This window comes from Microcaecilia unicolor, chromosome 2, assembly GCF_901765095.1.
Source record: "Microcaecilia unicolor chromosome 2, aMicUni1.1, whole genome shotgun sequence".
Taxonomy (NCBI): domain Eukaryota; kingdom Metazoa; phylum Chordata; class Amphibia; order Gymnophiona; family Siphonopidae; genus Microcaecilia; species Microcaecilia unicolor.
Genome location: NC_044032.1, coordinates 26,982,038 through 27,009,486, shown reverse-complemented (window position 1 = coordinate 27,009,486; position 27,449 = coordinate 26,982,038). Strand labels below are relative to the sequence as shown.

At 44.3% G+C, this 27,449-nt stretch overlaps 1 protein-coding gene across 6 annotated transcripts; it reads left to right on the top strand.

Moving 5' to 3' along the window:
* NUDT2 (nudix hydrolase 2) lies at positions 1-24,852 on the top strand. 6 transcript variants are annotated; one of them, XM_030191886.1, is made up of 3 exons: positions 1-72; positions 19,626-19,802; positions 24,311-24,852. In XM_030191886.1, the coding sequence occupies exons 2-3, from the start codon at positions 19,667-19,669 to the stop codon at positions 24,622-24,624; spliced, it is 450 nt and encodes a 149-aa protein (XP_030047746.1). In that variant the 5' UTR covers positions 1-72; positions 19,626-19,666; the 3' UTR covers positions 24,625-24,852. The 6 variants fall into 6 exon arrangements, with proteins under 6 accessions (XP_030047746.1, XP_030047745.1, XP_030047744.1 ...); XM_030191885.1 differs by lacking the exon at positions 1-72 and adding an exon at positions 2,202-2,316; XM_030191884.1 differs by lacking the exon at positions 1-72 and adding an exon at positions 2,206-2,320 and having other exon boundaries at positions 24,311-24,851.
* Positions 24,853-27,449: the final 2,597 nt, after the last annotated feature.

Here is a 27,449-nt window from a genome sequence, read left to right as displayed (position 1 = left end):
ATCGGTGCCTGGAGACGTTAAGGGACGCCAGGATGGAGGACAGAAGCGGGAAGCTGTAACTCTGGCGGAGATGTAAGGAGCTGGATAAAGTTTGGTGGTCTGGGTTTTATTTTCGCACTGCACAGGACATTTCTTAGGACATGTTTCCTATTCCTAGCTATTCGGAAAACAAAATACGCTTAGTGTTCCGCTTAATAATAGCCCCCGAGACCTAACTGTATACACAGTCAAATTTCGCGGGCATGTGGGAATACTCTTCATTCTATCGCGAGACTATCGCGTAGCACCTCTCGCCCACAGGCTGAGCTCAAGGAGGTTAGATTGAGACAGGAGGCCATAGAGCCCATGATATAGGTTGAAGCCAGTAGGCGGAGTCGCAAGTACACCCAAAACAATAGCAAACGCGAAAGCAATAAAACATTAGAAATAATGGACTGCCTATGCGTGGTCCATCTGTAAAAAATCAAAAGCTATTCCAGTCAGTGCCTTAAAAAGTGGAGGACAAAATTGTTTTTTTTACGTGACAGCTTTTTTTTATTTATTTGAAAAGTTCCCATATGAAATAGATATAAATGTAATGAAATCAAAACTGAATATCACTAACACAGCTTCAAAAGTTATTATAGCAGGTGGAGACAGCACTAATAAAGGCTATATATTGTGCACCATATACCATAGACTACCTGAGCCGGTACGGCAAGCTCCATCTCTGGAAGTCTTCAAATCTAGGCTAAAGGCCCATGTTTTTGATGCTTCTTTTAACTCCTAACCCTTACTCACTTGTTCAGTATCCATCTTTTATCTTTCCCACCTTAGTAATTCACTTATTCCTTATTTACCCTTTTTTAGATTGTAAGCTCTTTCGAGCAGGGACTGTCTCTTCATGTCCAGTGCTGCATATGTCTAGTAGCGCTATAGAAATAAGAAGTAGTAGTAATTTTTCTACACTGTTCTATACAGTGCATTCATACATGGCCACATTTCAGTGGGGATATCCTGTTTACTGATAGGTTCATCTTAACTGCTGTAATCTGCCTTTGGAAGTTTGTTGGAAGTAAAATTAAACTCTCCTTTCATTGAGGCACACGGAATAGCACCTTCACTTTGTCTCTTTTGTACAAATGGATTATTGGGGGGGGGGGGGGGGGGGGGGGTAGCATGTTTCAGGGACAAGTGGATTTCATAAGTCAAAATAATAAAAATAAATATTTTCTTTAATGGAGATCTCTCATTTGTTTAAACATAACTAAATGGGCTATAAACCCCTAATGCAGTCCCTTGGTTTTCTTATATTTTGTCCTTGTGCTGACTTATACTGTGCCAAAACTGGAAATACAGTTGAGACAGAATAAAGAGAATTCAGTAACATCCAAAACTTATTAACATAATAATTGTGTTTTCATTTGGGTAATAACTGAGAAAATGTTGTTAACTGACTGACGAATATATATATATCAGAACTGGAAAATGTTGTCACATTTACACTGACTCTGGACTTCTGCATGAAGGTAGCTTTGCCTTCATTATTTAATATCTTTTAATAGTAGTAATAAACAATATTAAGTGCATTTTTATAATATACCATTGCTTTCCACAAAACAAAAGGAGCAGGTTCCCACAAACCATCTTTCTCTTTTGACCTAGGCACAGGAAAAAAAAAGATTTTAAATGTTCCCAGGTTTCAACCTAATTCGTGTTTAAGGTGGGATATAAGTAAGTAAATAAATAAATAAAAACTCAGAATGTTGAGCGCCCGATTCTTATAACATGATGTCTGTTTTAGTGGCCCTTTACCAGGAGAAAAAAAAATCTCTGCACGAATACGGTGTCCCATAACCAGCCTCTCCAAATGACACACTAATTACGATTTATAATAAACTACTATTCCCCCTATGAAAAGTTATTCCATTATACCTCCTCTGTATACATCCGTATACTGCAGAAGCCGGCATGTTTGAAAATGTAAGTGAGATTAAATAAAAATGCTGTCAACAATAAAGAACGACGACATTGGATGTAGTAGTTCATAGGTTTGCTTGCTTTGTTTCGCGGGGAAAGGGATACAAAGAGGCATATTTTCAAAGCACTTAGCCTTCCAAAGTTCCATAGAAACCTATGGAACTTTGGAAGGCTAAGTGCTTTGAAAATATGCCTCAAACTAACCTAAGTGGCTTCAATTTTTTGACGTCATGCCTTCTGTTCTCAATCAAACTTTTCGTGGTTGTTAAAGTACTCCGAGTGCGTTGTTGATTGGCTGGTGGAGCCGTCAGTACTGTGTCCTTTAGTTAGAAGGGAGCAGGCTGGGGTTTGTGCAAAGTATGTAAGTATGTTCATGAAAATCGATAGCTTTACAGATGAGAAAAAGCGAACTTGTAAAAAGTGGCAGCGCTTCCAGCTAGGTACTGGGGTCACGAGGGGTTTGTAGCTTCTCAGTCGTGAGGATGACAGCTTGCGGTTAGTAACGAATTAGTTATTCCTAGACTGGTCTTCTGTATCCAGGGCAGGGTTAGCTTTTCGGTAGGTTCTATGCAAGCAAGCACATTGGGCTTCCTACTGCAGTATTTATTGTAATAGTCTATAAAATATTTGGAACGGTCTTGTTCAGGGTATCTGGTTAAACTATTTGCATTCCCACTATCTCCTTCTTCAAGATCAGAAGACTCCTGCCTTCTCTACTTCAGTAGTGAGTGTTAAATACAAGAAGTCTGTATATGTAGACTTATCATTTCTTTATCAGGCTGTTGTTAAAATCTAGTCTTCTCTCCCTTTTTTATAGAGAAAAATGCCAACATACTTGAGTCTTGTAGCGCTATAGAAATGATAAGTAGTAGTAGTTTTTGTAAGAATTTGAAGACTTACTTGTTTCAGAAGTATTATTGTATTTCATTTTTTTTTATTGTAACCCACTTTGAACCACCTAGGTGGGAGTTAGTGGGGATATAAGACCCATATCACATCATATACTCAGGGCCGCCGAGGGGGGCAAAATTCCCCAGGCCCGGGCCTCCAAGGGGGGCCTAGCGCCGGGGTCTCTCTGTCTCTCTCCCCCCTGCTCCTGACGGGACCCGAGTGATCGCGTCCCGACAGGAGGAGAGAGAAAACTCCGGCGCCGGACCCCCCTTAGAGGCTGGGGAGAACCTGGAGCTTCCTCTAGCGCTGCTTTTCTGCCCATTGCTGAGAAGCTGCTTTTCCTCTCAGGTGCGCATTCTCAGTTTTGAAACCGAGCATGCCCGGAGAGGAAAAGCAGCCACAGGGCCAGGCAGAGCTGGAGGAAGATGTCTTCTGCTTGCGGGGCATCAGGATCCCTGCCAACCAAGGTATTTAGGCAGCGGCAGCGATTGGGGGTGGGGGGGTGGGGGGTGGCCCTGCCCTGGTGGTGGTGGTGGTGGCGGCCCTGTCCTAGGTCAGTCTCTCGGCGGCCCTGGATATACTTATATTAACTCCCACAAACAGGATCTGTATGGCACAGAGGAAGCAGAAGGTAAGAAGCAGCTGCTCGCTGACTCCTACGTCCAGAGGACAGCCACAAGAGGTGGTGGGGAGAATAGACAGATCTCTACAGACAGCGGTGGCTGTGGTTCTGTCAACCCAACATACACTTTTCTTTCTGCAGCATATGACTTAGGGCAGAATCGCATACAGTTCAAACTCCTCTTATTGACCTAAAAGTGCATTCACTGTGCAGCTCCTCAGTACCTCTCCACTCTCATCTCTCCCTACATTCCTCCCCGTGAACTCCGTTCACTGGGTAAATCTCTCTTATCTGCACCCTTCTCTTCCACTGCTAACTCCAGACTCCGTTCCTTTTATCTTGCTGCACCATATGCCTGGAATAGACTTCCTGAGCCAGTACATCAAGCTCCATCTCTGGCTGTCTTCAAATCTAAGCTAAAAGCCCACCTTTTTGATGCTGCTTTTAACTCCTAACCCTTATTCACTTGTTCAGAACCCTTATTTTATCATCCTCACCTTAATATTCCCTTATCACTTGTTTGTCCTGTTTGTCCTAATTAGATTGTAAGCTCTGTCAAGCAGGGACTGTCTCTTCATGTTCAAGTGTACAGCGCTGCGTACGTCTAGTAGCGCTATAGAAATGATAAGTAGTAGAGCCATTGAAGTTATTTGAGAGAGCCTATCCTAAGCATTTGAGCCCTAGGCATGTACTCTACCTAGTTTGCCTTAATATTGTCCTGTTTGCCTCTTGTCCTTTGCGGCCTTATACAGTAGTTGCTCAAGGTGTCATATTCAGGTACTCTAAAGGATTACTGTCTGAGGGCCCCTTTTACTAAGCTGCACCAACGTCAGGCTCACCAGTCTATAATTTCCCGGATCTCCTCTGGAACCTTTTTTTTTTTAGGATTCAATTTGTTTATTAATTTTTCACATAAACAAGGATACACTTGTTTTGAAATACAGCCATAACACATTATTTGAGAAACAATAACAACATTCAAAATTAAATCATCAAAGAAAGTAATAACATACTTCCTAAACATAAATTTCTTCTTTTAATCATAAGTAGAGGAGTGCGGTAGCCGTGTTAGTCCACTCTTAAGGTTATCAATAGAAATCAAACAAAATAAAACATGGAAAAGAAAATAAGATGATACCTTTTTTATTGGACATAACTTAATACATTTCTTGATTAGCTTTCGAAGGTTGCCCTTCTTCCTCAGATCGGAAATAAGCAAATGTGCTAGCTGACAGCGTATATAAGTGAAAACATTCAAGCATTACTATGACAGTCTGACAGGGTGGGAGGATGGGGGTAGGTAGGAGGTATGCATGGGGACATCAAAGCATATCATTGATATTCTAACAGGATGGGTGTGGATAGGTGAGACTGTCATAGTAATGCTTGAACGTTTTCACTTATATACACTGTCAGCTAGCACATTTGCTTATTTCCGATCTGAGGAAGAAGGGCAACCTTCGAAAGCTAATCAAGAAATGTATTAAGTTATGTCCAATAAAAAAGGTATCATCTTATTTTCTTTTCCATGTTTTATTTTGTTTGATTTCTATTGATATTCTTTTAATCATGAATCAGTAAGCTTTCTTAGACCCCATTATATTGAGAAGGGCGATCAGAGTTAGGGAAGATTATTACAAAACTTTAATCAAAAGTAACTAAGGCGGCATAAGTTCTCCCATAATATTCTTTTTTTTTTTTTCAAATTTTTCATTATACAATATTCAATCAATCTTGAATATTACACGATACATGCAATAATTCCTTCTTTAATTACAAAATCATACTTCTAAGAAACAAATAACAGCTATCGACCACAAATGAGTGTAATTGACCCAAGAGGAAAAATATATATAATTATAAGCTAATATAACAAAGCTCAATCAATTATACTTATCCAAAGATTGCGTCATATTCAGAATGACCTATTCCAGGCTGCTATACCGTGTTACATTCGGGTCTTAATTCTCACAATCACATCCTCTTTGCTTTTCAAAAAATCCTCAAATTGATTGGGTTCAAAAAACTGAAATTGCTTTGTTTGGTATAGAATCCTGCAAACACAAGGGTACTTCAGTTGAAAATTTGCACCAAGTGCTACTACCCTTAAACGCAGTAACAAAAATAACTTACGTCTCTTCTGGGTTTCCCTGGATAAATCCGGGAAAACCCTTACTTTTGAACCCAAAAATAAAGAATTGAGATGTCTCAAGGACAGCCTAAGCACAGCATCTCTATCTATCTCCAGAGCAAATGTCACCAGCAAAGTTGTCCTTTGCGTGACCACTTCTAGAGAAGATTCTAGGAACTCAGTCAGATTCATTCCACCTGAAGGATTTAAATTATCTGGTACTTTACCAGTACTCTGTAAATAATAAGCTCTTGTAATAGGTGGTAATGAACTATCAGACATTCCCAGAACTTCCACTAGATATTTCTTAACCATCTGTACTGGAGTAATAAGTGGCGATTTTGGAAAGTTTATAATACGCAGGTTAAGTCTCTTCGATTGATTCTCCAATTACTCCAAGCGCTTAGAGGCAAACCCCTCTCCTTAATCAAAGATTGTTCCACAAGTTCCATTTTTGCAAATTTTTCAGACAGGGTTTTTACCTCCGTAGCTTGGTAATCATTAATTTGTAATTTTTTTAATGCAGTCTCGGCTATAACCTTGATAATTTCAGTATTCTTTGATATCAAAGTCTGTAAGGCAGAGAGAGTGGAGGAATTCAGTTCCCAAAGTGACTCTAACGTCACTACAGCAGGTTTTTCTTTCCCCTCAAAAACCAGTTGAGGTGCTCTAGCAGTTTGTTCCAGGATACTCACAATTGTAGTAGAAACTACAGGAGCAGAACTACCCTCTGGTATATTCAAGCTGGCAGCATTTGTTCCGGCTTCGTGTAGGTTCCCTCCCTGAATGCTCTCTTCTCCCATCGGGGTTGGAACAGCAGGACTCATCACGAAGCTCTCCCTTCCTGGTTGAGGGGGCGCTGCACGTAGAACAGGGCTCAGGGAAGCCCCGTTGACACTGTCGGCCAGCTCTGATACGCTGGCTCCAGCAGCAGGAGTAGATGTCACATCTGAACCGGAGGCAATTCCAAACCGCTCGAGCGTCGACTGTTGGAGCGGGGGTTTGTTTCCAGGGAGAGAGGGAGTCTCCCTGACCTTCCCCCGTCTCTTACCCATCCCAAACGGCAGGTAAGGCTCTCTTTCCAGTGTCTGCTAGAGCTAGATCGTAACGCGTCCGCTGACGCCAATCAAACCGCGGCCATCTTGGATCCGTCACCACCTGATTCTCATAACATGGTGTCTGTTTCTCTCCCATAATATTCTAACTACTACAGTTGTTTAGAATCAAGAAATGATTTTAAGACTATCTGGTGAATAAAAGGTGTATTTAACCTGGCCCAATCTAGCAAGACATTTACAAGGATAGGCAAGAAAAAACATCCCTCCTATCTCAAGCGTTCTTTTTTTTTTAATGCCAAGAAGGCTTTCCTTCTCTGTTGGGTCGATTTTGTAACGTCAGGGGAAATCTGCACCTTTACTCCACCAAAACAGGTTTGTAAATTCCTAAAATACATTTTCATAATATTATTCAAATCCTGTTCAAAAATTAAGGAAACAATCAAAGTTGACCTTTGCGTAGTCTCAACTACAGTTTGTTCCAATATAGCTGATATATCATCAAGATCTAAATTACTGTCATGCTCATTTTCAAAGCACTTAGCCTCCCAAAGTTCCATAGAAACCTATGGAACTTAGCCTCCCAAAGTGCTTTGAAATATGTATTTGTGCGATACATCTTGTTTTTTTCCCAGTTCTCCCTTAGAAGTTGAAATATAATATAATTTATTTAGAGGGGGGTATTGCATTCAGGGGAATTTTCAGAACTTCATTGAGGTATTTTTTGAATAAGTCATGTGGGTTAATTCCAGGGAGTTGAGGAAAGTTCAATAGTCGCAAATTAAGTCTTCTATTAAAATTTTCAATTTGTTCCACTCTTCTTCGAATCTCAAGATTATCTTTTATCACTCCACTTTTAAATTCTTGAATAGAATCTACTTTCTGCTGAAGAGCAGTTACTTTCTCAGCTATTTCCCCTTTAATCAGGTCTATCTTTGAGTTCAAATCTTGAAATTTTTTATCGAAAGTGCTGACTTCTCCTGAGGTCTGTTGTAACGTCACATCCATTTTATTCAGCATTGTCCATATCATAGCTAGATTTACCTCCTGCGTTCGTCCTGAGGCTCCTGCCTTTGCTCCCGGCGTCTGCTCTAATGTCTCCCGACCCTCACTGGGAACCTTGCCCGCAACACTTCCGGTAGGGAGGCGCTCCTCATCGGGCTTCGCTACTGACGCCGGACACGGAGGTTTCATAGTTAACGGTGGAGAGAGAGATATTTCCTCTCCCGGCAGGGTCCCCGCTTCCCCAGAGATCCCCGCTATGGGATCCATACCTCCAATAGGTTGGGAGACTGGCGCGAAGAAACGTTCGAGGCCTGCTTGGATCGTCGAGGGAGTCGAGGTAGGTGGGGGAACTATCTGCATCACCCCCTTTCTTTTGGTGTGCGGCATTTTAGCGCAGGAAAATTTGTATTTCCAAGTCAGGTTTCAGAGCGACTCTTCACACAACTTGTAACGCCGCCATCTTGGATCGTCTCCCCTCTGGAATCTTTTTTAAAAATTGGCGTTACATTGGCCATCCTCCAATCTTCCGGTACCATGCTCGATTTTAAAGATAAATTACATATTACTAAGAATAGTTCTGCAAGTTTATTTTTCAATTCTGTCAGTACTCTGAGATGAGTACCGTCCGATCCAGCAGATTTGCTACTCTTCAATTTGTCAAATTGCCCCATTACATCCTCCAGGTTTATAGAGATTTCATTCAGTTTCTCCAACTCGTCAGCTTTGAATACCATCAAGCTCATTTTCAAAGCACTTAGCCTCCCAAAGTTCCATAGAAACCTATGGAACTTAGCCTCCCAAAGTGCTTTGAAAATATGCCTACATGTCTGGCACAGGTATCTCTCCCAAATCTTCCTCGGTGAAGACTGAAGTAAAGAATTCATTTAATCTCTCCGCTAAGGCTTTGTCTTCCCTGATTGCCCCCTTTACCCCTCTGTCATCTAGGTGTCCAACCGATTCTTTTGCCAGTTTCTTGCATTTAATATACAGTACCTAAAAAAAAATTTTCTATGTGTTTTTGCCTCCAACGCAATCTTTTTTTCAAAGTCCTTCTGTGCCTTCCTTATCAGCGCTTTGCATTTGACTTGACATTCCTTATGCTGTTTCTTATTATTTTCAGGTGGTTCATTCTTCCATTTTCTGAAGGATTTTCTTTTAGCTCTAATAGATTCCTTCACCTCACTTTTTAACCAAGCCAGCTGTAGTTTGGTCTTTCTTCCTCCTTTTTTAATACACAGAATATAATTGGCATGGGCTTCTAGGATGGTATTTTTGAACAGCATCCACGCCTGATGTAAATTTTTGACCCTTGCAGCTGCTCCTCTTTTTTTCACCGTGCTTCTCATTTTATCATAATTTCCTTTTTGAAAGTTAGATGCTAACGTATTGGATTTCCTGTTTATACTTACTCCAAAGCTAATACCAAATCTGATTGTGATCACTGTTATCAAGCGGCTCCAGCACCATTACCTCCCACACCAGATCATGCGCTCCACCATAGACGGTCGGTAGCCCAACTGTTTGGGGAGGCTAAAGGGGGCGGAGCTTACCTCCATACGCTCCGTGGCAGCGACGTCAATGAAGAAAAAGACTACAGGCTCGCCGCCAGCTTCTCCCTTCTCTCTGCACACAGTGTCCCGTGATGCATTTCCTGTTTCCGCGAGAGCAGAGAGAAGGGAGAAGCTGGCGGCGAGCCTGTAGTCTTTTTCTTCATTGACGTCGCTGCCACGGAAATAAAAGATGAAAATACGCCGGGTGGGAGGGTGGGCTGCACCACAAGCGGAAGTCGAAGATTGGGCTGGGGAGGCTTAGCCTCCCCAAGCCTCTTATACGGGGCGCCTATGCGCTCCACTAAGAACTAGGTCTTGAATTTTTCCTTCTCTTGTTGGCTCCTGTACCAGCTGCTCTATAAAGCAGTCCTTGATTTCGTCAAGGAATTTTACCTCCCTAGTGTACCCTGATGTTACATTTACCCAGTCAGTATCGGGGTAATTGAAATTGCCCAGTATTATTGTTTTGCCCAGTTTGTTAGCCTCCATAATTTCCAATAACATTTCTACATCTGTCTGTCCATCCTGGCCAGGTGGATGGTAGTACACTCCTATCACTATCCTTTTCCCCTTTACACATGGGATTTGAATCCATAGTGATTCCAAGAAGTGTTTTGTTTCCTGCAGAATTTTCAATCTATTTGATTCAAGGCTCTCCTTAACATACAGTGCTACCCCGCCACCAATTCGATCCACCCTATCACTGCTATATAATTTGTACCTCGGTATGGCAGTGTCCCACTGGTTATCCTCCTTCCACCAGGTCTCGGAGATGCCTATTATATCTCATTTTTCTTTTAGTGCAATATATTCTAACTCTCCCATCTTATTTCTTAGGCTTCTGGCATTCGCATATAGACATTTCAAACTGTGTTTCTTGTTCCTATTTACATCATGCTCAGTACTTGACAGTATTAATTTGCAATCTTTTGTCTGATTTTTATTTAAAGGACACCTGATCTACTATGGTCTCTTTTGCAACCTCACTATCGGGATGCCCTATCTTCCCTGTTTTGGTGATATCTTTGAAAGATGCATTATTCCGAACCATGCGCTTTTGAGCGACTGTTGGCCTTCCCCCAGGTTCTAGTTTAAAAGCTGCTCTATCTCCTTTTTAAATGCCGATGCCAGCAGCCTGGTCCCACCCTGATTAAGGTGGAGTCCATCCTTCAGGATTAGGCTCCTCCTTCCCCAGAATGTTGCCCAGTTCCTTACAAATCTAAAACCCTTCTCCCTGCACCATCACCTCATCCACGCATTGAGACTCCAGAGCTCTGCCTATCTCTTGGGCCCTGCATGTGGAACTGGTAGCACTTTGGAAAATGCTGTCACGTCTGTGGCCGTGACCACCCTCAGCCTTACCTTCTTTCTGGGGGTCAGCAGCTCTGCTGGCTTCTGTCTGTGTTTGTGTTAGTCCTGTCTCTGTCCTGGTGTGCTGGCTGCTTCCAGCATGAACCTGGTTGCTTCACTAGACCTCACCTGTGTGGGCTATGTCTCTCTAGGGAGCCAGCATCTAAGATGGCTGCCACCGGCTCTGTGCCAGCTTCCAAGATGGCTCCTGCTTGTCTTTCCTGTGGGCTCACTTCCTATGTGTGTCAAGCCTCTCTTTGGGGTCAGTGTACTTCCTGCTTCTGTCCTACTGCTGGTGACTCATCAGTGAGAGCCTTCATAAGGAAGTGCTGGGCTTGCAGTCAGTGCCTTTGCATAAGTGTTATGCTCTTAGGCCAGGTCAGATTAGTAAGTGTCTGCTGCACTACTGCTTAGCCTCTCTCTGGGTTCCAGCCCAGCTTCTTTCTGTGTCTGTGTCTCTGTTGTCCTTCCGTGGGGGGTCTTCCCTGCCACTGTCTGTCTGTGGACTGCGGTCCTTCCTGGCTTACCCTGAGTTGGGGTAAAGCTTCTGTCAGTGGACTGCGGGTCCTTCCTGGCTTACCCTGTGTTTGGGGTGAAGCCTCTGTTCCAGGCTTATCCTGTATTGGGGTGAAGCCTCTGTTCCAGGCTTATCCTGTATTGGGGTGAAGCCTCTGTTCCTGGCTTACCCTGGTTGGGGTGAAGCCTTTGTCCGGGTTTGTTCTCTGTCTGTATGCGAAGCCTCAGCCTTTGTTAGTTCCCCAGTCAGTGTGTGGAACGGCTGTGGCTTCAGACCCTTGGTCTGTTCTTCCTGGTTACTCTGTTTGCTGTGCTGCCTGCCCAAGTCCCTTGGCCTGTTATTCCTGGTTTGCTCTCTTTACCTTGAGTCCTGCCTTGCCTAGCCTGTGTGCCTACCCTGCTTGTATATCCTGTGTGTATATTCTGATTCCTGTATCTGTCTAGCTAGTGTGTAGTTCCTGGGTGATTATTCCTGTTTCCTGTCTCCTCCTAGCTAGAGGGTTTTCCCTGTGGGTATTCCCGGATCCCCGTTCTGCCTAGTGTGTATGCTGCCCTAGTCCTTGCTTCTGTACGCCTTGTGTTCCTTGGTCTGTCTTCTGGGTCTTGCTAGTGGCTGTGCAGCAGCACACTGTCTGTGTTTAGTTCCTAGTCTAGTCTCCCTCGTGTTTCCTAGACCCGGGGTGGGTCCTCTGGATCTTCTGTTCCTGCCTTATCCTGCAAGTCCTGCCGGCCACCTGCACTTCGGAGCTCAACTCCGGAGGAACGGTGGCTAAATGCAGGTGAAGCTGTTCCTGTTTCGTCTGTTCTAGTTGCCTGCCTTGTACTACTCCAGTCCAGAGTTCCAGTACTGCTCTTCTGTTTTTCCAGTCCCGAGGTGGTCTTGCCTGCTGCTGCCGCTCCACGGCAGTGGCCCAAGGGCTCACGAACTCCAGTCCTGCCTCGAGGACCTGACAGAATGCCAAGGCCCTCGAGAACGCAACAAATGCTACCCTAGTGGTTCTGGATTTGAACTTTCTACCCAGGAGCTTAAATTTGGTTTACACCTCTCTCCCACATTTTCCTATGTCATTGGTACCCACATGTAGCAAGATAGGCGGCTGCTCCCCAGCACTATCTAAAATCTTATCTAGGTGACGCGTGAGGTCTGCCACCTTCACATCATGCAGGCAAGTGACCAGGCGATCCAGACATCCACCAGCCACCCAGCTATCTACATGCCTATTAATCGAATCACCAACTACAAGAGCCATCCTAACCCTTCTCACCTGGGCAGTAGCTCCTGGAGACACATCCTCGGTGCAAGAGGATATTGCATTCCCTGATGTGCTGGTCCTGTCAAGAGGATTACTTCCAGCTGGGTGATGCTGTCTTTTTAGGAGGCCTCCCTCCTCCAAGGCAGCACAGGAGCTGCCAGATTGGAGGTGGGACTTCTTTGCAGCATCCCTGTAGGCTTCCTCTGTTGCACAAGTGCTTCGCTGTTCAAGAGCATAAGAACATAACAGCCATACTGGGTCAAACCAATGGTCCATCTAGCCCAGTATCCTGCTTTCAGCAGTGGTCAATGCGGGTCACAAGTACCTGGTAGAAACCCAATTAGTAACACAGTTCCATGCTACCAATCCCAGGGCATGCAGTGGCTTCCCCATGTCCATCTCAATAACAGACTATGAACTTTTCCAAACCTTTTTTAAACCCAGATACGCTAACCACATTCTCCGTCAAAGAGTTTCAGAGCTTAACTATTCTTTGAGTGAAAAAAGGTTTCCTCCTATTTGTTTTAAAAGTATTTCCATGCAGTTTCATTGAGCGGCTCCTGGTCTTTGTAAGTTTTAAATGAGTAAAAAAATCGATTCACCGCCACCTGCTTCACACCACTCAGGATTTTGTAGACCGCAATCATATCCTCCCTCAGCCGTCTGTTTTCCAAGCTGACGAGCCCTAACCTCTTTAGCCTTTCCTCGTATGGGAGCAGTTCCATCCCCTCTACCATTTTGGTCGCTCTTCTTTGAATCTCTTCTAATTCCGCTATATCTTTTTATTTTTGAGATACGGTGACCAGAATTCGAACACAATACCGAAGATGAGGTCGCACCATGGAGTGATATAGAGGTATTATAATATTTTTTGGTCTTATTTTGCATCCCTCTTCTAATAGTTCCTAACATCCTGTTTGCTTTTTTTGGTCGCTGCTGCACACTGGGCAGATTTCAGCGTATTTTCTACAATGACTCCCAAAGTGGAGCTAGCATCAGATAACTATGGTTCTGTTTATTCTTCCAATGTGCATCACTTTGCATTTGTCCACATTAACTTTCATCTGCCATTTGGATGCCCAGTCTTCTAGTTTCCTAAGGTCTTCCTGCAATTGTTCACAATCCACATGCGTTTTGACATCTCTGAATAGTTTTGTGTCATCTGCACATTTAATCGCCTAGCTCATCCTTCCGATTTCCAGATCATTTATAAATATATTAGATTTCACTGGTCCCAGTATAGATCCCTGCGGCATTCCACTATTCACCCTCCTCCATTGAGAAAAATGGCCATTTAACCCTATCCTCTTTTTTTTGTCCAATAATTAATTCTGCAAGGCTTTGTTCTGTTTCTGTGAGTCTGACGTCCTGCACGTCAGACTCAGAAACAGAAGGAAGCCTTGCGCCGGAAGAAGAGGACCTCAGCTGGTGGGGGTCTGACATTGCTGCCTGGATGTCTCAACGCCACCTGAAATTAAATATGACCAAAACTGAGCTTCTCATTTTCCCCCCCAAACCCACCTCCCCGCTCCCCCCGTTTTCTATTTCTGTTGATGGCTCTCTCATTCTCCCTGTCTCCTCAGCTCGAAACCTTGGGGTCATCTTTGACTCTTCTCTCTCCTTCTCTGCTCATATCCAGCAGACCGGCAAGACCTGTCGTTTCTTTCTTTACAACATCCGTAAAATCCGCCCCTTTCTTTCCGAGCACTCTACCAAAACCCTCATCCACACCCTTGTCACCTCTCGTTTAGACTACTGCAATCTGCTTCTTGCTGGCCTCCCACTTAGTCACCTCTCCCCTCTCCAGTCGGTTCAAAACTCTGCTGCCCGTCTCATCTTCCGCCAGGGTCGCTTTACTCATACTACCCCTCTCCTCAAGACCCTTCACTGGCTCCCTATCCGTTTTCGCATCCTGTTCAAACTTCTTCTACTAACCTATAAATGTATTCACTCTGCTGCTCCCCAGTATCTCTCCACACTCGTCCTTCCCTACACCCCTTCCTGTGCACTCCGCTCCATGGATAAATCCTTCTTATCTGTTCCCTTCTCCACTACTGCCAACTCCAGACTTCGCGCCTTCTGTCTCGCTGCACCCTACGCCTGGAATAAACTTCCTGAGCCCCTACGTCTTGCCCCATCCTTGGCCACCTTTAAATCTAGACTGAAAGCCCACCTCTTTAACATTGCTTTTGACTCGTAACCACTTGTAACCACTCGCCTCCACCTACCCTCCTCTCTTCCTTCCCGTTCACATTAATTGATTTGATTTGCTTACTTTATTTATTTTTTGTCTATTAGATTGTAAGCTCTTTGAGCAGGGACTGTCCTTCTTCTATGTTTGTGCAGCGCTGCGTATGCCTTGTAGCGCTATAGAAATGCTAAATAGTAGTAGTAGTAGTAGTAGGGTTGGGGTCCCCCGCCAGCAAAGGTGGCCGACGGCAGGGGAGGGTCAGCAGGGGAGGGTTGGCGGTGGGAGGGAGGGTCGAGAGGGTTGGCAGCAGGGGGGTCCAGGGCCAAATCTACAGGGGCCCAGGCCCCCGTGGCCCCACGTAGTTACGCCACTGACTCAGTTGATAATATATGCACCGAGGGCAGTCTCATGTACCCAGTAATCATGTACATAGTTGACCCACAAATATAGTCTAGTAGGGTCTGGCGTCTTCCCTTCGCCTCTTCTGCGCAATCGTACTGTACCAGAACTTCTCTATATTCAGAAGTAACCTCTGTTCTGTTTTCCATCCAAGCTCCTTTAATAACTATGTAAGAACTCAGTAACGCTCAACCACATTGCCACATCCAGGAATTATACCAAAAGGAAAGCTTAGGATTGTTACTAGTGCGGCAGTTTGTCCAAAAAAACTCTTCACTCCACTGCCTTAGTTAGAGTTACAGTTCTGTTGTCGTGGGTAATATGAACTTTGGCAGGAAACTGAAAAGCAAACTTGATCCCTTTGGAATACAGCTGAGAACAATATGGCGCCAGCAGCTTGCGTTGCTCCGCCACATGAGCTGAGTAGTCCTGAAACAATAGCAAGCGAGATCCCTTATAATCCAGTGAACGCTGTTTTTTGTAAAGAGCTAAAAGCCGGGCTTTAATTGCGTAGTTAAGGAATCGCGCTACAACCGATCTCGGTTTGTTTGCATTCTGCTTACGGATCCCAATTCTGTGCACGTGTTCCACCTGTACAGGGCCTATATCAGATGGTAGACCCAAATTTGGAGGCAGTCATTTCTCAGTCAGGTCCATTAAATCAGAATCGGGAACATCCTCTGGGATACCAATAATACGTAGATTCTTTCTTCGTCCCCTGTTTTTCTGGTCCTCCACCTTATCTGACAGAGACCAAATCTGCTCCTCCAGTGCGCTTATTCAGCCTTCCATCGACGCCACCCGATCCTCCTGCCCAGATGTGCGTTCCTCAACATGCTGTATTCTTACCGCATGGTTAGCGACACAGTCTTTGATCTCCTCCATACCAGCATTTAGCTTCGCCAGCTTATCATCAAGTAGCTGAGAAGTTCCGCATAGAAACATGTACTGTGTCTTCTGAAAGTTCTTACTGCAAGCAAACGTGGGGCGGGCGACACCATTTTTTTTTACAGCAAGCGCTGCCTTCTCTCTACCTGGCTTCACAGATTTCGTTGGCATACCTGGGAATCTCCAGCCAAAAAGGTTGTTCTTTTTTCCCACACAGTAGTCCGCACTGTCTCTCTGCTATTTCGTGTTCTCACACCAAGGAAAAACAGCTTAAAGAAGTAAGGGCGAGGGGAGCTGAGCCAAAGATATCCACTCAGGCCATTACCATCACGTGACCCCCCCCCCCCCTGCTTTTCATGTTAATCAAACTCTATGTTTACATTCCTTTTCTGAAAAGGATTGTGGATAAGAATTTTCCTCTTTTCTTCTCCTTGATGTTAAGAGTTTTTACAGTATTTAGAGGTCACTAATGATTTTAGTAGGCGCTCGGTTTACATTTTCATTCTTCTCTTGGGACCCAAAAAAGGTTTATGTGCTTCTAAAGTGATTATAGTTCGTTGGTTAAAGTATACTCTCTCTTCAGCCTATTTGTTAGCAAGGAAAAGAACTCCCTTCCATCTTGAAGCTCATTCTACAAGGGTGCTATCTGCTTCCTTTGCAGAAGCCCATACAGCTTCTGTAGATGAAATTTGAAGGGCTACTTCATAGTCCACGTTTTATACATTTTCATTATCTTCTAGTTGTGGCAGCTAGGGCACAAGCTTTCTTTTGGAGCTTCTGTTCTTGCAGAAGGGTCATAACATTGCCTCCTAACTTGAGGACTACTTTTATACATCCCACAAGTATGGACTAATCCTTTGGAGACGGTAAGGAAGGAAAAACTAGTTCTCACCCAGTGGCGTTCCGACCCTAGCTGACACCCGGGGCGGATCGCCGATGCGCCCCCCCCCCCCCCCGGCGAAATGACACCCCCCCCGGGTGCACGCCGCTGGGGGGGGAGGGGGTGCCGCGGCGCACGCCTGTTGCTCTGTCTCAGTCCGATTTCGCAGTTCGCTTGTGTTCACTGCTCCCTCTGAGTCTGCCCCGGAACAGGAAGTAACCTGTTCCGGGGCAGACTCAGAGGGAGCAGTGAACACAAGCGAATTGCGAAATCAGACTGAGACAGGGCAACAGTTGCGCGCCGCAGCACCCCCCCCCCCCCGTGGCGTGCACCCAGGGCGGACCGCCCCCACCGCCCCCCCCCCCTTGGTATGCCACTATTCTCACCTGATAATTTTCTTTCTTTTAGTCTGAAAGGATTAGTCCAGATCTTGTTTTGTTTGGTTATTTGTTGATTTTCCTGTTTCTTAGGCACAAGGTTAGTGTTTGTTCTTCAGAGATTATAAAAATTTGTTAGAGGCAGGTGTTCTTTATTTTTTCCTATTAACTTCTTACTGCTTGGCTATCTGAATACCGAATTAAACCTAGTGCACAGCAGCTTTATGTGGAATTTGCTCTCTATCTCCACCTGCTGGTAGATGGTGGGCACAACTCACAAGTATGGACTAATTCTTTGGGACTAAAGGAAAGAAAATTATCGGGTAAGAACTAATTTTTCCTTGATATACCAACCTTCTTGGGATACAAATCTGTGGCTTACAAAAAAAAAAAAAAAAAATTCTACATAAAATCTAAACCAAAGAGAAAAGATCAGAGAAGGGAAGAGAAGAAGGAAAAGAGTTCCCAGCAGCAGCAACCAGTAGTTCATTTCTGGGCCTGTGAACCAGTCACGAGGAAATATAGGTGAAAAAAATATGTTTTTAGGCCTACCTGAAATTTCTTAAAATTAGTCTGTAAAATATAGAGCATGAGCCTTCCAAAGAGAAGGAGCAAGGAAAAAAATAAGTGGAATGTCTAATGGAATCAAATCTAGTAAGTAAGTGCAGTGTATGCTATGCCCACCTCCTCTCATCACTCATACTTTAGAAATGTTATATACCCTGAGAGAAGGCAGAAGAGGCAAGAAGTGTTTCTTTGCACCCCCCCAACCCCCTCTCTGCAGACCCACCGTGAACACCACCTCAGTGGCCTGTGGGTCCAGGGGAGAGGAGAGGAAGTGGGAGCTCGTTTGGTTCGGGGGGGGGGGGGGGTTGGCAAGGAAGAGTGAGGGAGTGGAGGATGTGCAGATTTCGTATTTGGCAAAACCAAGTGGTGAATTTCAGCTGCAGATTCAATCACAACTGAAACCGGAAAAAAAGCGGGTTTGGTCGCCCTCTGATCCACAGTGAATATGGATGATAGATTTGCTTGCACTGCAAATCTATATTGTGCATATTGTGAAAACGAGGCTTCTCCTCCCGTTCTCCAGCAGGCCTCACTGGTCTCTGACTCCCAAGCAGGACTCCAGCCGGTCTCTTCCCAGCATCCTGAACACTCCAAACTCAAGATCCTGGGCCCTTTTTTCCACTCAGGGTGAGCTTGCAGTAGATATGCAGATTAGATGCAAATCACTCAAGTTCAACACAGCATATTCACCAAGCAGCTCTTTATTCCAGCCCCCTGGGGCACACTTCTTCCAGCTTAAAACACTTTCCTTCTTCCAGCTTTAAAACATTACCACAAGCTTAAACTCTTTCACATCTTCCCACTGAGCCTCACACCCATGGACACCTGGGCTCAGTGCTAACAGCCTTCTGTCCTCCAGCCCCTGGCTGCTAGTTCCTTGTTCTTCTTATACAGTTCTATATACAACAGATTAACACAACAGTCTCTCTAGAGCCCAGCCAGTACCTTCAGAGAATCCCCTTTCCTCAGCTGCCAGCTGTCCAGTTCCTTTCTCTTCTCCTTCCCCTTTCCAAACTCAGGCAGGTATAAAATGGGTGACTAGCTTCTACACCCCTTTAGGCTCTTCCCCCAAATTCCAGGCAGGACCCAGCCCATAACAACCTTCACCTGTTTCCAACCCAGGACTCTCCCAGGTCCTAGCGACCTCCAGCTGGACTTTCCCCTACTGGCTCCCTCTAGTGACTCATCCTAAGCATAAGCATTTCCCCCCATTCCTATGGGAACAGCACCATCTAGTGGCCTACCCAGGATAGGACAGCTCATTCTTCACAGTATTCATTGCGGATATCCTGAAATCCCAGCTGGCTAGGTGTGCCAGAGGACTGGGTTGACAACCACTGCCCTAGCCATCCCACTTTGATATGTCTTGCCTATACACACTCCCATACATCATATTCTTCCACACACTTCAAATGTCTCATGCACAGCACACAAACCCATACACCCCTACTGTCTAAACTACCCCCTACACACCTGACTTGTAACATCCTGACCAGTAAACTCCCTATCCCTACACACTCTTCCCTAGATACATACTCCCTTCCTCTGCTCCATGACTAGAGCCTCTGAGAGGTCCCCACCACCTAGGAAGAGATGGTGTTAATAAGGGCCCATTCAAGCCTAGCTTTGCCACTTGCATGGGGTGGCAGAAAACCTAGAACCAGCCTAGGTAGGGTTGAGGTGGTTCAGTGGGCATGTGAATATAGTTGCAGTCGGACCCAGAACCTGGAACTGTTATTCTGCAGGCTATTCCGACTCACAGAATGGTTGTTCCAGAATGTATCCAGGGTTCAGAACACCTGCCTCGGGTGTTACGATTTGTCCTTTGTACTGGAAGGTCTGTTCTTGGTGTCAGGCTGTGAAAAGTAGTTGGAACAGCTGGTGTTGGAAATCGCAGAGCAGCCTTACATGAAATTTTCTTCCAGATCAGAAGAGAGTCCTTATCTTTTTAGGAGGATGATAATCTGTTTTTCTGATTTTTGTATCTCCAGCGTTCATATCCATACTTCAAGGTTAAACAAGCAGCTGGATAATGTCCGTTAGAGCATGCGGTTTGATCATCTTCAGGAGACTACAGTCTGATGTTCCTGCTCAGGAAGTAGCTGACAACATTGAATTTCTTCTGTTGCAGACGTCTTATGGCATTCACCACTGGACCCCTCCCAAAGGTAATAGGTTAACGCACCTTGATAATTTGCCTGTACATACTGCATCCTATGAACACCAGAAGGAAGCAGCCTTTAGGACAGTGCAAGTAATAAGATGAGTACTAGCAGCAGTGATCCTCACGCTTAGCATTGCTGACATGGTGTGCAAAACTAAACAAAATAAAAAAAAAAAGACAAGAAGAATCTACAGACCTTAGAACATTTTTTTTTGTTAGGAATTTTAAGCAGTTATAAAAGGTTTACTTGTATGTTTTTATCCAAGGAGTGGCCTAGTGGTTAGGGTGGTGGACTTTGGTCCTGGGGAACTGAGGAACTGAGTTTGATTCCCACTTCAGGCACGGGCAGCTCCTTGTGACTCTGGGCAAGTCACTTAACCCTCCATTGCCCCATGTAAGCCGCATTGAGCCTGCCATGAGAGGGAAAGCGCAGGGTACAAATGTAACAAAAATAAAATAGATACTATTGGAGATTCTACATGGAATGTTGCTACTATTGGAGATTCTACATGGAATGTTGCTACTGTTGGAGATTCTACATGGAATGTTGCTATTCCACTAGCAACATTCCATGTAGAAGCCTGCGCAGGCTTCTGTTTCTGTGAGTCTGACGTCAGACTCACAGAAGCAGAAGCCTGCGCGGCCACATTGGTGATCTGCAAGGGCCGACTTCTACATGGAATGTTGCTAGTAGAATAGCAACATTCCATGTAGAATCTCCAACAGTAGCAACAATCCATGTAGAATCTCCAATAGTAGCAACAGTGGAGGAGTGGCCTGGTGGTTAGGGTGGTGGACTTTGGTCCTGGGGAACTGAGTTCAATTCCCACTTCAGGCACAGGCAGCTCCTTGTGACTCTGGGCAAGTCACTTAACCCTCCATTGCCCCATGTAAGCCGCATTGAGCCTGCCATGAGTGGGAAAGCGCGGGGTACAAATGTAACAAAAATAAAATAGATACTATTGGAGATTCTACATGGAATGTTGCTACTATTGGAGATTCTACATGGAATGTTGCTATTCCACTAGCAATGCAGCAACATTCCATGTGCAGGATGGACGTCAGACTCACAGAAGCAGAAGCCTGCGCGGCCACATTGGTGATCTGCAAAGGCCGACTTCTACATGGAATGTTGCTAGTGGAATAGCAACATTCCATGTAGAATCTCAAATAGTAGCAACAGTGGAGGAGTGGCCTAGTGGTTAGGGTGGTGGACTTTGGTCCTGAGGAACTGAGCTCGATTCCCACTTCAGGCACAGGCAGCTCCTTGTGACTCTGGGCAAGTCACTTTACCCTCCATTGCCCCATGTAAGCCGCATTGAGCCTGCCATGAGTGGGAAAGCGCAGGGTACAAATGTAACAAAAATAAAATAGATACTATTGGAGATTCTACATGGAATGTTGCTACTATTGGTGATTCTAGATAGAATGTTGCTACTATTGGAGATTCTACATGGATTGTTACTATTCCACTAGCAACATTCCATGTAGAAGGCTGCGCAGGCTTCTGTTTCTGTGAGTCTGATGTCCTGCACATATGTGCAGGACGTCAGACTCGCAGAAGAAGCCTGCGCGGCCATATTGGTGATCTGGAAGGGCTGACTTGTACATGGAATGTTTGCTAGTTGAATAGCAACATTCCATGTAGAATCTCAAATAGTAGCAACAATGGAGGAGTGGCCTAGTGGTTAGGGTGGTGGGCTTTGGTCCTGAGGAACTGAGTTCGATTCCCACTTCAGGCACAGGCAGCTCCTTGTGACTCTGGACAAGTCACTTAACCCTCCATTGCCCCATGTAAGCCGGATTGAGCCTGCCATGAGTGGGAAAGCGCGGGGTACAAATGTAACAAAAAAAAAAAAATATATATATAGGAGGCTTACGGGCCAGTTACAACAGATGTTGCTGGCAAAGACAGTAAGAATCGCTCAAAAAAGAAAAGTAGATTGGAGAGAACCAAAACTAGGTGTATGTATTGTAACACTAAAAAGTGCCCAAATTGACCTGAAACATGTCTGTTTCAGTTAAATCGTGATTCTCAGAGCTGGTTCTGAAAATTTCCATATGTTTGTGCTTCTACTAGCTACAGATAATATTTATGAACTATATATGGGCATACCTTTGGCCTAGGTATCAAGTTAATTTTCATATTTTGGTTATCCTGGAAGCAACCCTAAAAGATGTGAACTTGTGAAACCCAAATGGTGGTATTCATTTGTGATTGTCACACCACATGCCTCAGCTAATTGACCTCCCAGCAGAAAAGTGCAAGGCCTTGCTCTTCCATGTAAAACTAGCAGCAAGCTTGCAATGAGTTGGACTGTGACTGTTGAGCAAACCCTCAGAAGGTATAGGTGGGTTGCTGTACTTCCCAGCTCATAGTCCTGTTCACAATTTACAGTTTTACTCTTTTTATTTATTTATTTATTGCATTTGTATCCCACATTTTCCCACCTATTTGCGGGTTCAGTGTGGCTTACAATACATTGTAATGATGGAGGTACAATCTGTTACAACATGGTTATGGTTACATTGTGAGGAGTTAAGTTAAAACAAAGTCCAAGTATCGTTAAGGGGAATAAAACAATGGAAAAGAACAATTGTTCAATAGAAGAACAACGGATACTGGTAGGGCAACAGAGCAATAGCAAGAGAACGTTTGGGTATAATATTTTTCTATTTTTTACCTGTAAATTAAGGTTTAAGTGTGTTAAAATTGCGGGGGATAAGAGTATAGAAGAGAATGTATTGATGCATTGCTAACAGTATGTGTGGGCTTCATGTGTTTTGATCCTTTCGATAGATTTTTTCAAAGAGATGGGTCTTTAATAGTTTGCGGAAGTCGGTTAGTTCGTAGATCGTTTTCAGGTTTCGTGGTAGTTTGTTCCAGAATTGTGTGCTCATATAAGAAAAGGTTGACGCATGCAGCACTTTGTATTTTATGCCTTTGCAATTAGGGAAGTGGAGGTTGAGGAAAGTTCGGGATGATCTTTTAGCGTTTCTGGGTGGTAGGTCTATTAAGTCAGACATGTAGGCTGGGGCTTCACCGTGAATGATTTTGTGGACTAGTGTGCATACTTTAAAAGTAATGCGTTCCTTGAGTGGGAGCCAGTGTAGCTTCTCTCGTAAGGGTTTCGCACTTTCGTATTTTGGTTTCCCGAAGATGAGTCTGGCTGCTGTGTTCTGGGCTGTTTGACGTTTCCTCAGTAATTGCTTTTTACAACCTGCGTATAGTGAGTTGCAGTAGTCCAGATGGCTGAGCACGAGTGATTGCACTAGGCTGCGGAAGATGGATCTTGGGAAGAATGGTCTTATTCTTTTCAATTTCCACATGCAGTAGAACATCTTTTTGGTTGTGTTTGCGTGGGTTTCAAGTGTTAGGTGGCGGTCAATAGTAACTCCAAGGATTTTTAGTTTCTGAGATTGGAAGATTTAGTTTTGGTGTGTTTATAGCGGTAAATTAATTTGTTTTGTATTGGGAGGTAAGTATCAGGCATTGAGTTTTTTCTGCATTCAGTTTCAATCGAAATGCATCTGCCCAGGTGTTCATGATGTGTAAGTTTTGGTTGATTTCATTGGAGATTTCTTTGATGTCTTGTTTGAAAGGGATGTATATTGTTACATCGTCAGCGTATATATATGGGTTAACGTTATGGTTTGATAGAAGTTTTGCCAAGGGTGTCATCATTAGGTTGAAGATAGTTGGTGAGAGGGGTGATCCTTGCGGTACTCCATATTCAGGTGTCCATGCAGTAGACGTAGTTGAATTTGATGTGACCTGGTATGAGTGCAAGGTTAGGAACCCCTTGAACCAGTTTAGGACGTTGCCTCTGATGCCAAAATATTCAAGTATGTGTAGTAGGATTTTGTGGTCAACCATATCAAAGGCACTTGACATTGTCAAATTGTAGGAGGAGTATATTGTTGCCGGTTGCAATCATTTGTTTAAATTTAGTCATCAGGGTAATTAATACTGTTTCCGTGCTGTGATTCGATCGGAATCCTGATTGGGCTTCATGCAGTATTGAGAACTTGTTTAGATAATTTGTAAGTTGTTTTGTTACCATCCCTTCGGTTATTTTGGTTATTAGTGGTATGGATGCTACTGGCCTATAATTAGTTATTTTGCTTGCACTTTTCTTTGTGTCTTTGGGTATTGGAGTGAGTAAAAATTTTTCTTTTGGGAAAAGTCCGTTTTGTAGCATGGAGTTTACATGGTTCGTTAGGTCTATTATGAATTGTTGAGGAGCTGATTTCATAAGGTTGTTTGGGCATATATCTAGTTTGCAGTAGGATTTGGCGAATCTTTTGAGTGTTTCTAGAGGGCACCAGTCAGCAAAACGGGAGAGATACAGAAGTGAGAGGCATGGAAGTAATGGTTTTGCTTTAATTCTTGAAGGTTACTCGATCCTCTTCTTGAAGATTGGTTTTGAGAACCATTGAGCTAGAAGAAATAGTCTTTATGAATGTAGTTTAACCTGACCTTTATTCTAAGCCCTATTTTGCCTCTTGCAGGTCATGTAGATCCAGGGGAGGATGACCTAACGGCAGCCCTACGTGAGACAGAAGAGGAGGCGGGACTTCATGCTAGCCAGTTCAATGTTATCAAAGGCTTCCAGAAGGAACTGGGTTATCCTGTTAAGGGTAAACCCAAAACTGTCATATACTGGCTGGCTGAAATCAAAGATGCTGCCACTGAAATCAAGCTGTCCCATGAGCACCAGGCCTTTTCTTGGCTGAAGCTTCCAGAAGCCTGTAAACTTTCTGGGTATCCACAAATGCAGGAAGCACTAAAAGAAGCACATCGGTTTCTTTGTACCAAAGTATGAACTCATTTAGAAAATGACATCCTTGTAAGGAAAGGGCTCACCCTGCCTATACTCTGCCCTTGTAAGGGAAAAAGGCTCAAAATGTTCTTGTATAACTAGTAGTCTTTTTTAAAATAAAGTTCTCAGCACGAACACTGTAGAACCATCCCTTCAAAAATAAGTTTGCAGATTTATTTTGCTTATTTTCTTGGCCTAGTGGTTAGGGTGGTGGACTTTGGTCCTGGGGAACTGAGGAACTGAGTTTGATTCCCACTTCAGGCACAGGCAGCTCCTTGTGACTCTGGGCAAGTCACTTAACCCTCCATTGCCCTATGTAAGCCGCATTGAGCCTGCCATGAGTGGGAAAGCGCGGGGTACAAATGTAACAAAAATAAAATAGATACTATTGGAGATTCTACATGGAATGTTGCTATTCCACTAGCAACATTCCATGTAGAAGGCTACGCTACGCAGGCTTCTGTTTCCAGGACATCAGACTCACAGAAGCAGAAGCCTGTGCGGCCACATTGGTGATCTGCAAGGGCCGACTTCAAATAGTAGCAACAGTGGAGGAGTGGCCTAGTGGTTAGGGTGGTGGACTTTGGTCCTGAGGAACTGAGTTTGATTCCCACTTCAGGCACAGGCAGCTCCTTGTGACTCTGGGCAAGTCACTTAACCCTCCATTGCCCCATGTAAGCCGCATTGAGCCTGCCATGAGTGGGAAAGCGCAGGGTACAAATGTAACAAAAATAAAATAGATACTATTGGAGATTCTACATGGAATGTTGCTATTCCACTAGCAACATTCCATGTAGAAGGCTACGCTACGCAGGCTTCTGTTTCCAGGACATCAGACTCACAGAAGCAGAAGCCTGCGCGGCCACATTGGTGATCTGCAAGGGCCGACTTCAAATAGTAGCAACAGTGGAGGAGTGGCCTAGTGGTTAGGGTGGTGGACTTTGGTCCTGAGGAACTGAGTTTGATTCCCACTTCAGGCACAGGCAGCTCCTTGTGACTCTGGGCAAGTCACTTAACCCTCCATTGCCCCATGTAAGCCGCATTGAGCCTGCCATGAGTGGGAAAGCGCAGGGTACAAATGTAACAAAAATAAAATAGATACTATTGGAGATTCTACATGGAATGTTGCTATTCTAGCAACATTCCATGTAGAAGCCTGCGCGGCCACATTGGTGATTTGCAAGGGCCGACTTCTACATGGAATGTTGCTAGTGGAATAGCAACATTCCATGTAGAATCTCAAATAGTAGCAACAGTGGAGGAGTGGCCTAGTGGTTAGGGTGGTGGGCTTTGGTCCTGAGGAACTGAGTTTGATTCCCACTTCAGGCACAGACAGCTCCTTGTGACTCTGGGCAAGTCACTTAACCCTCCATTGCCCCATGTAAGCCGCATTGAGCCTGCCATGAGTGGGAAAGCGCGGAGTACAAATGTAACAAACAAACAAAAAAAACACCTTTATCCACTCGTGTTCTAGATCAGAGAGAAGTAATTTTGCAGGACAAAGAAGGGATAAAACCACTGATGAGGAAGATTTGTGGCAGTATAGTAGGCAGGCACAAATGGGTGGACTGGATGCACCAAATAGTCTTCAGCCGCCAACGTGGTCTGTGCATATATCCTGTGAAGTCCCAGGATATATGGTCGACCTGATTGACCTCTCGACCAGAAACAGAACTAGAGCATCACGTACCTATCTAAATCTCCACTACCTGAGTTGCAAAGGTCTCAGATACAAATTAGCCTATGCATCCAACTTCTCCTACATAGGCATACAATTGTGGAATACACTGCCAAAGACTGTGAAATCAATCTACGACCATGTAAACTTCAGGAGATCATTAAAGACCTACCTATTCAGAAAAGCATTCCTCACCGACCTAACCTAGATGCCTCCAATCTACAACACAGCAAACCATAAACTGTACTGGACACTATATATTACTTCCTATCTTCGATCCCTAGAAACCTGAATATACTAACTTTACCTGATCCCTAACATCAAATTGTATCTGTTTCCATACCGGTCTAGGCGATCGCCTTACGGTAAGATGTAAGCCACATTGAGCCTGCAAATAGGTGGGGAAATGTGGGATACAAATGTAACAAATAAATAAAATAATGTCAAGGCACCAAACTAGTTTAACTGCTGAGACAGAACCCGAGAAGCGGTGAATTATTGCAGTCAGCCTACAATCTTTGTAGAAGAGTTCCAGGTCTTCTGTGCCAACAGGGCAGGAGTTACGGAGGATCGCTCTTGCTCTTTCAAAACACAAAAAAAAGTCTTCAATATGATAAGCTGTTAGGGACAGTGGGAGCGACTGTACAGGGGGCTTGGGTTTTCTTTTCTTTGCTATGGGAGTAGGACTTGATGTCCCTTTGTTTTGTTTGTTTGTTTGTTTGTTTTTTCTTGTCGCTTTTTAGTTGCAGGCTTGACGGGTGCTAAGGATCCCGCTAGGGATTGGAGGCCCTCTGAATGGGGGATCCTTTGACAGGGGCCGAGACAGGGCATTATAGGAAAGGTGTTGCTCTGTGGGACTAGATAGTGACACTTTGATATGCAGTTATCTTTTTTTTTTTGTAAAAATGGCCTCTGAAGCTATTTTAGCAAAAGTATGCTTTAATGAGCTGCAAGCATACTGCACTTTTCCCGAAGCCCACCCTAACTACTCCAGTCTAACATCCCTCGCTGCCTTTCCTTCCACAGTCCAGGTCCAGCTGTCCAACACTATCTCTTGCATGTGCTATCATTATATTTTGCATAGTATAGGAGAAAATGCATCTCTTTGTATTTCTCTGTGCTATATGCAAGGTCTGGCCTCTTGGGATTT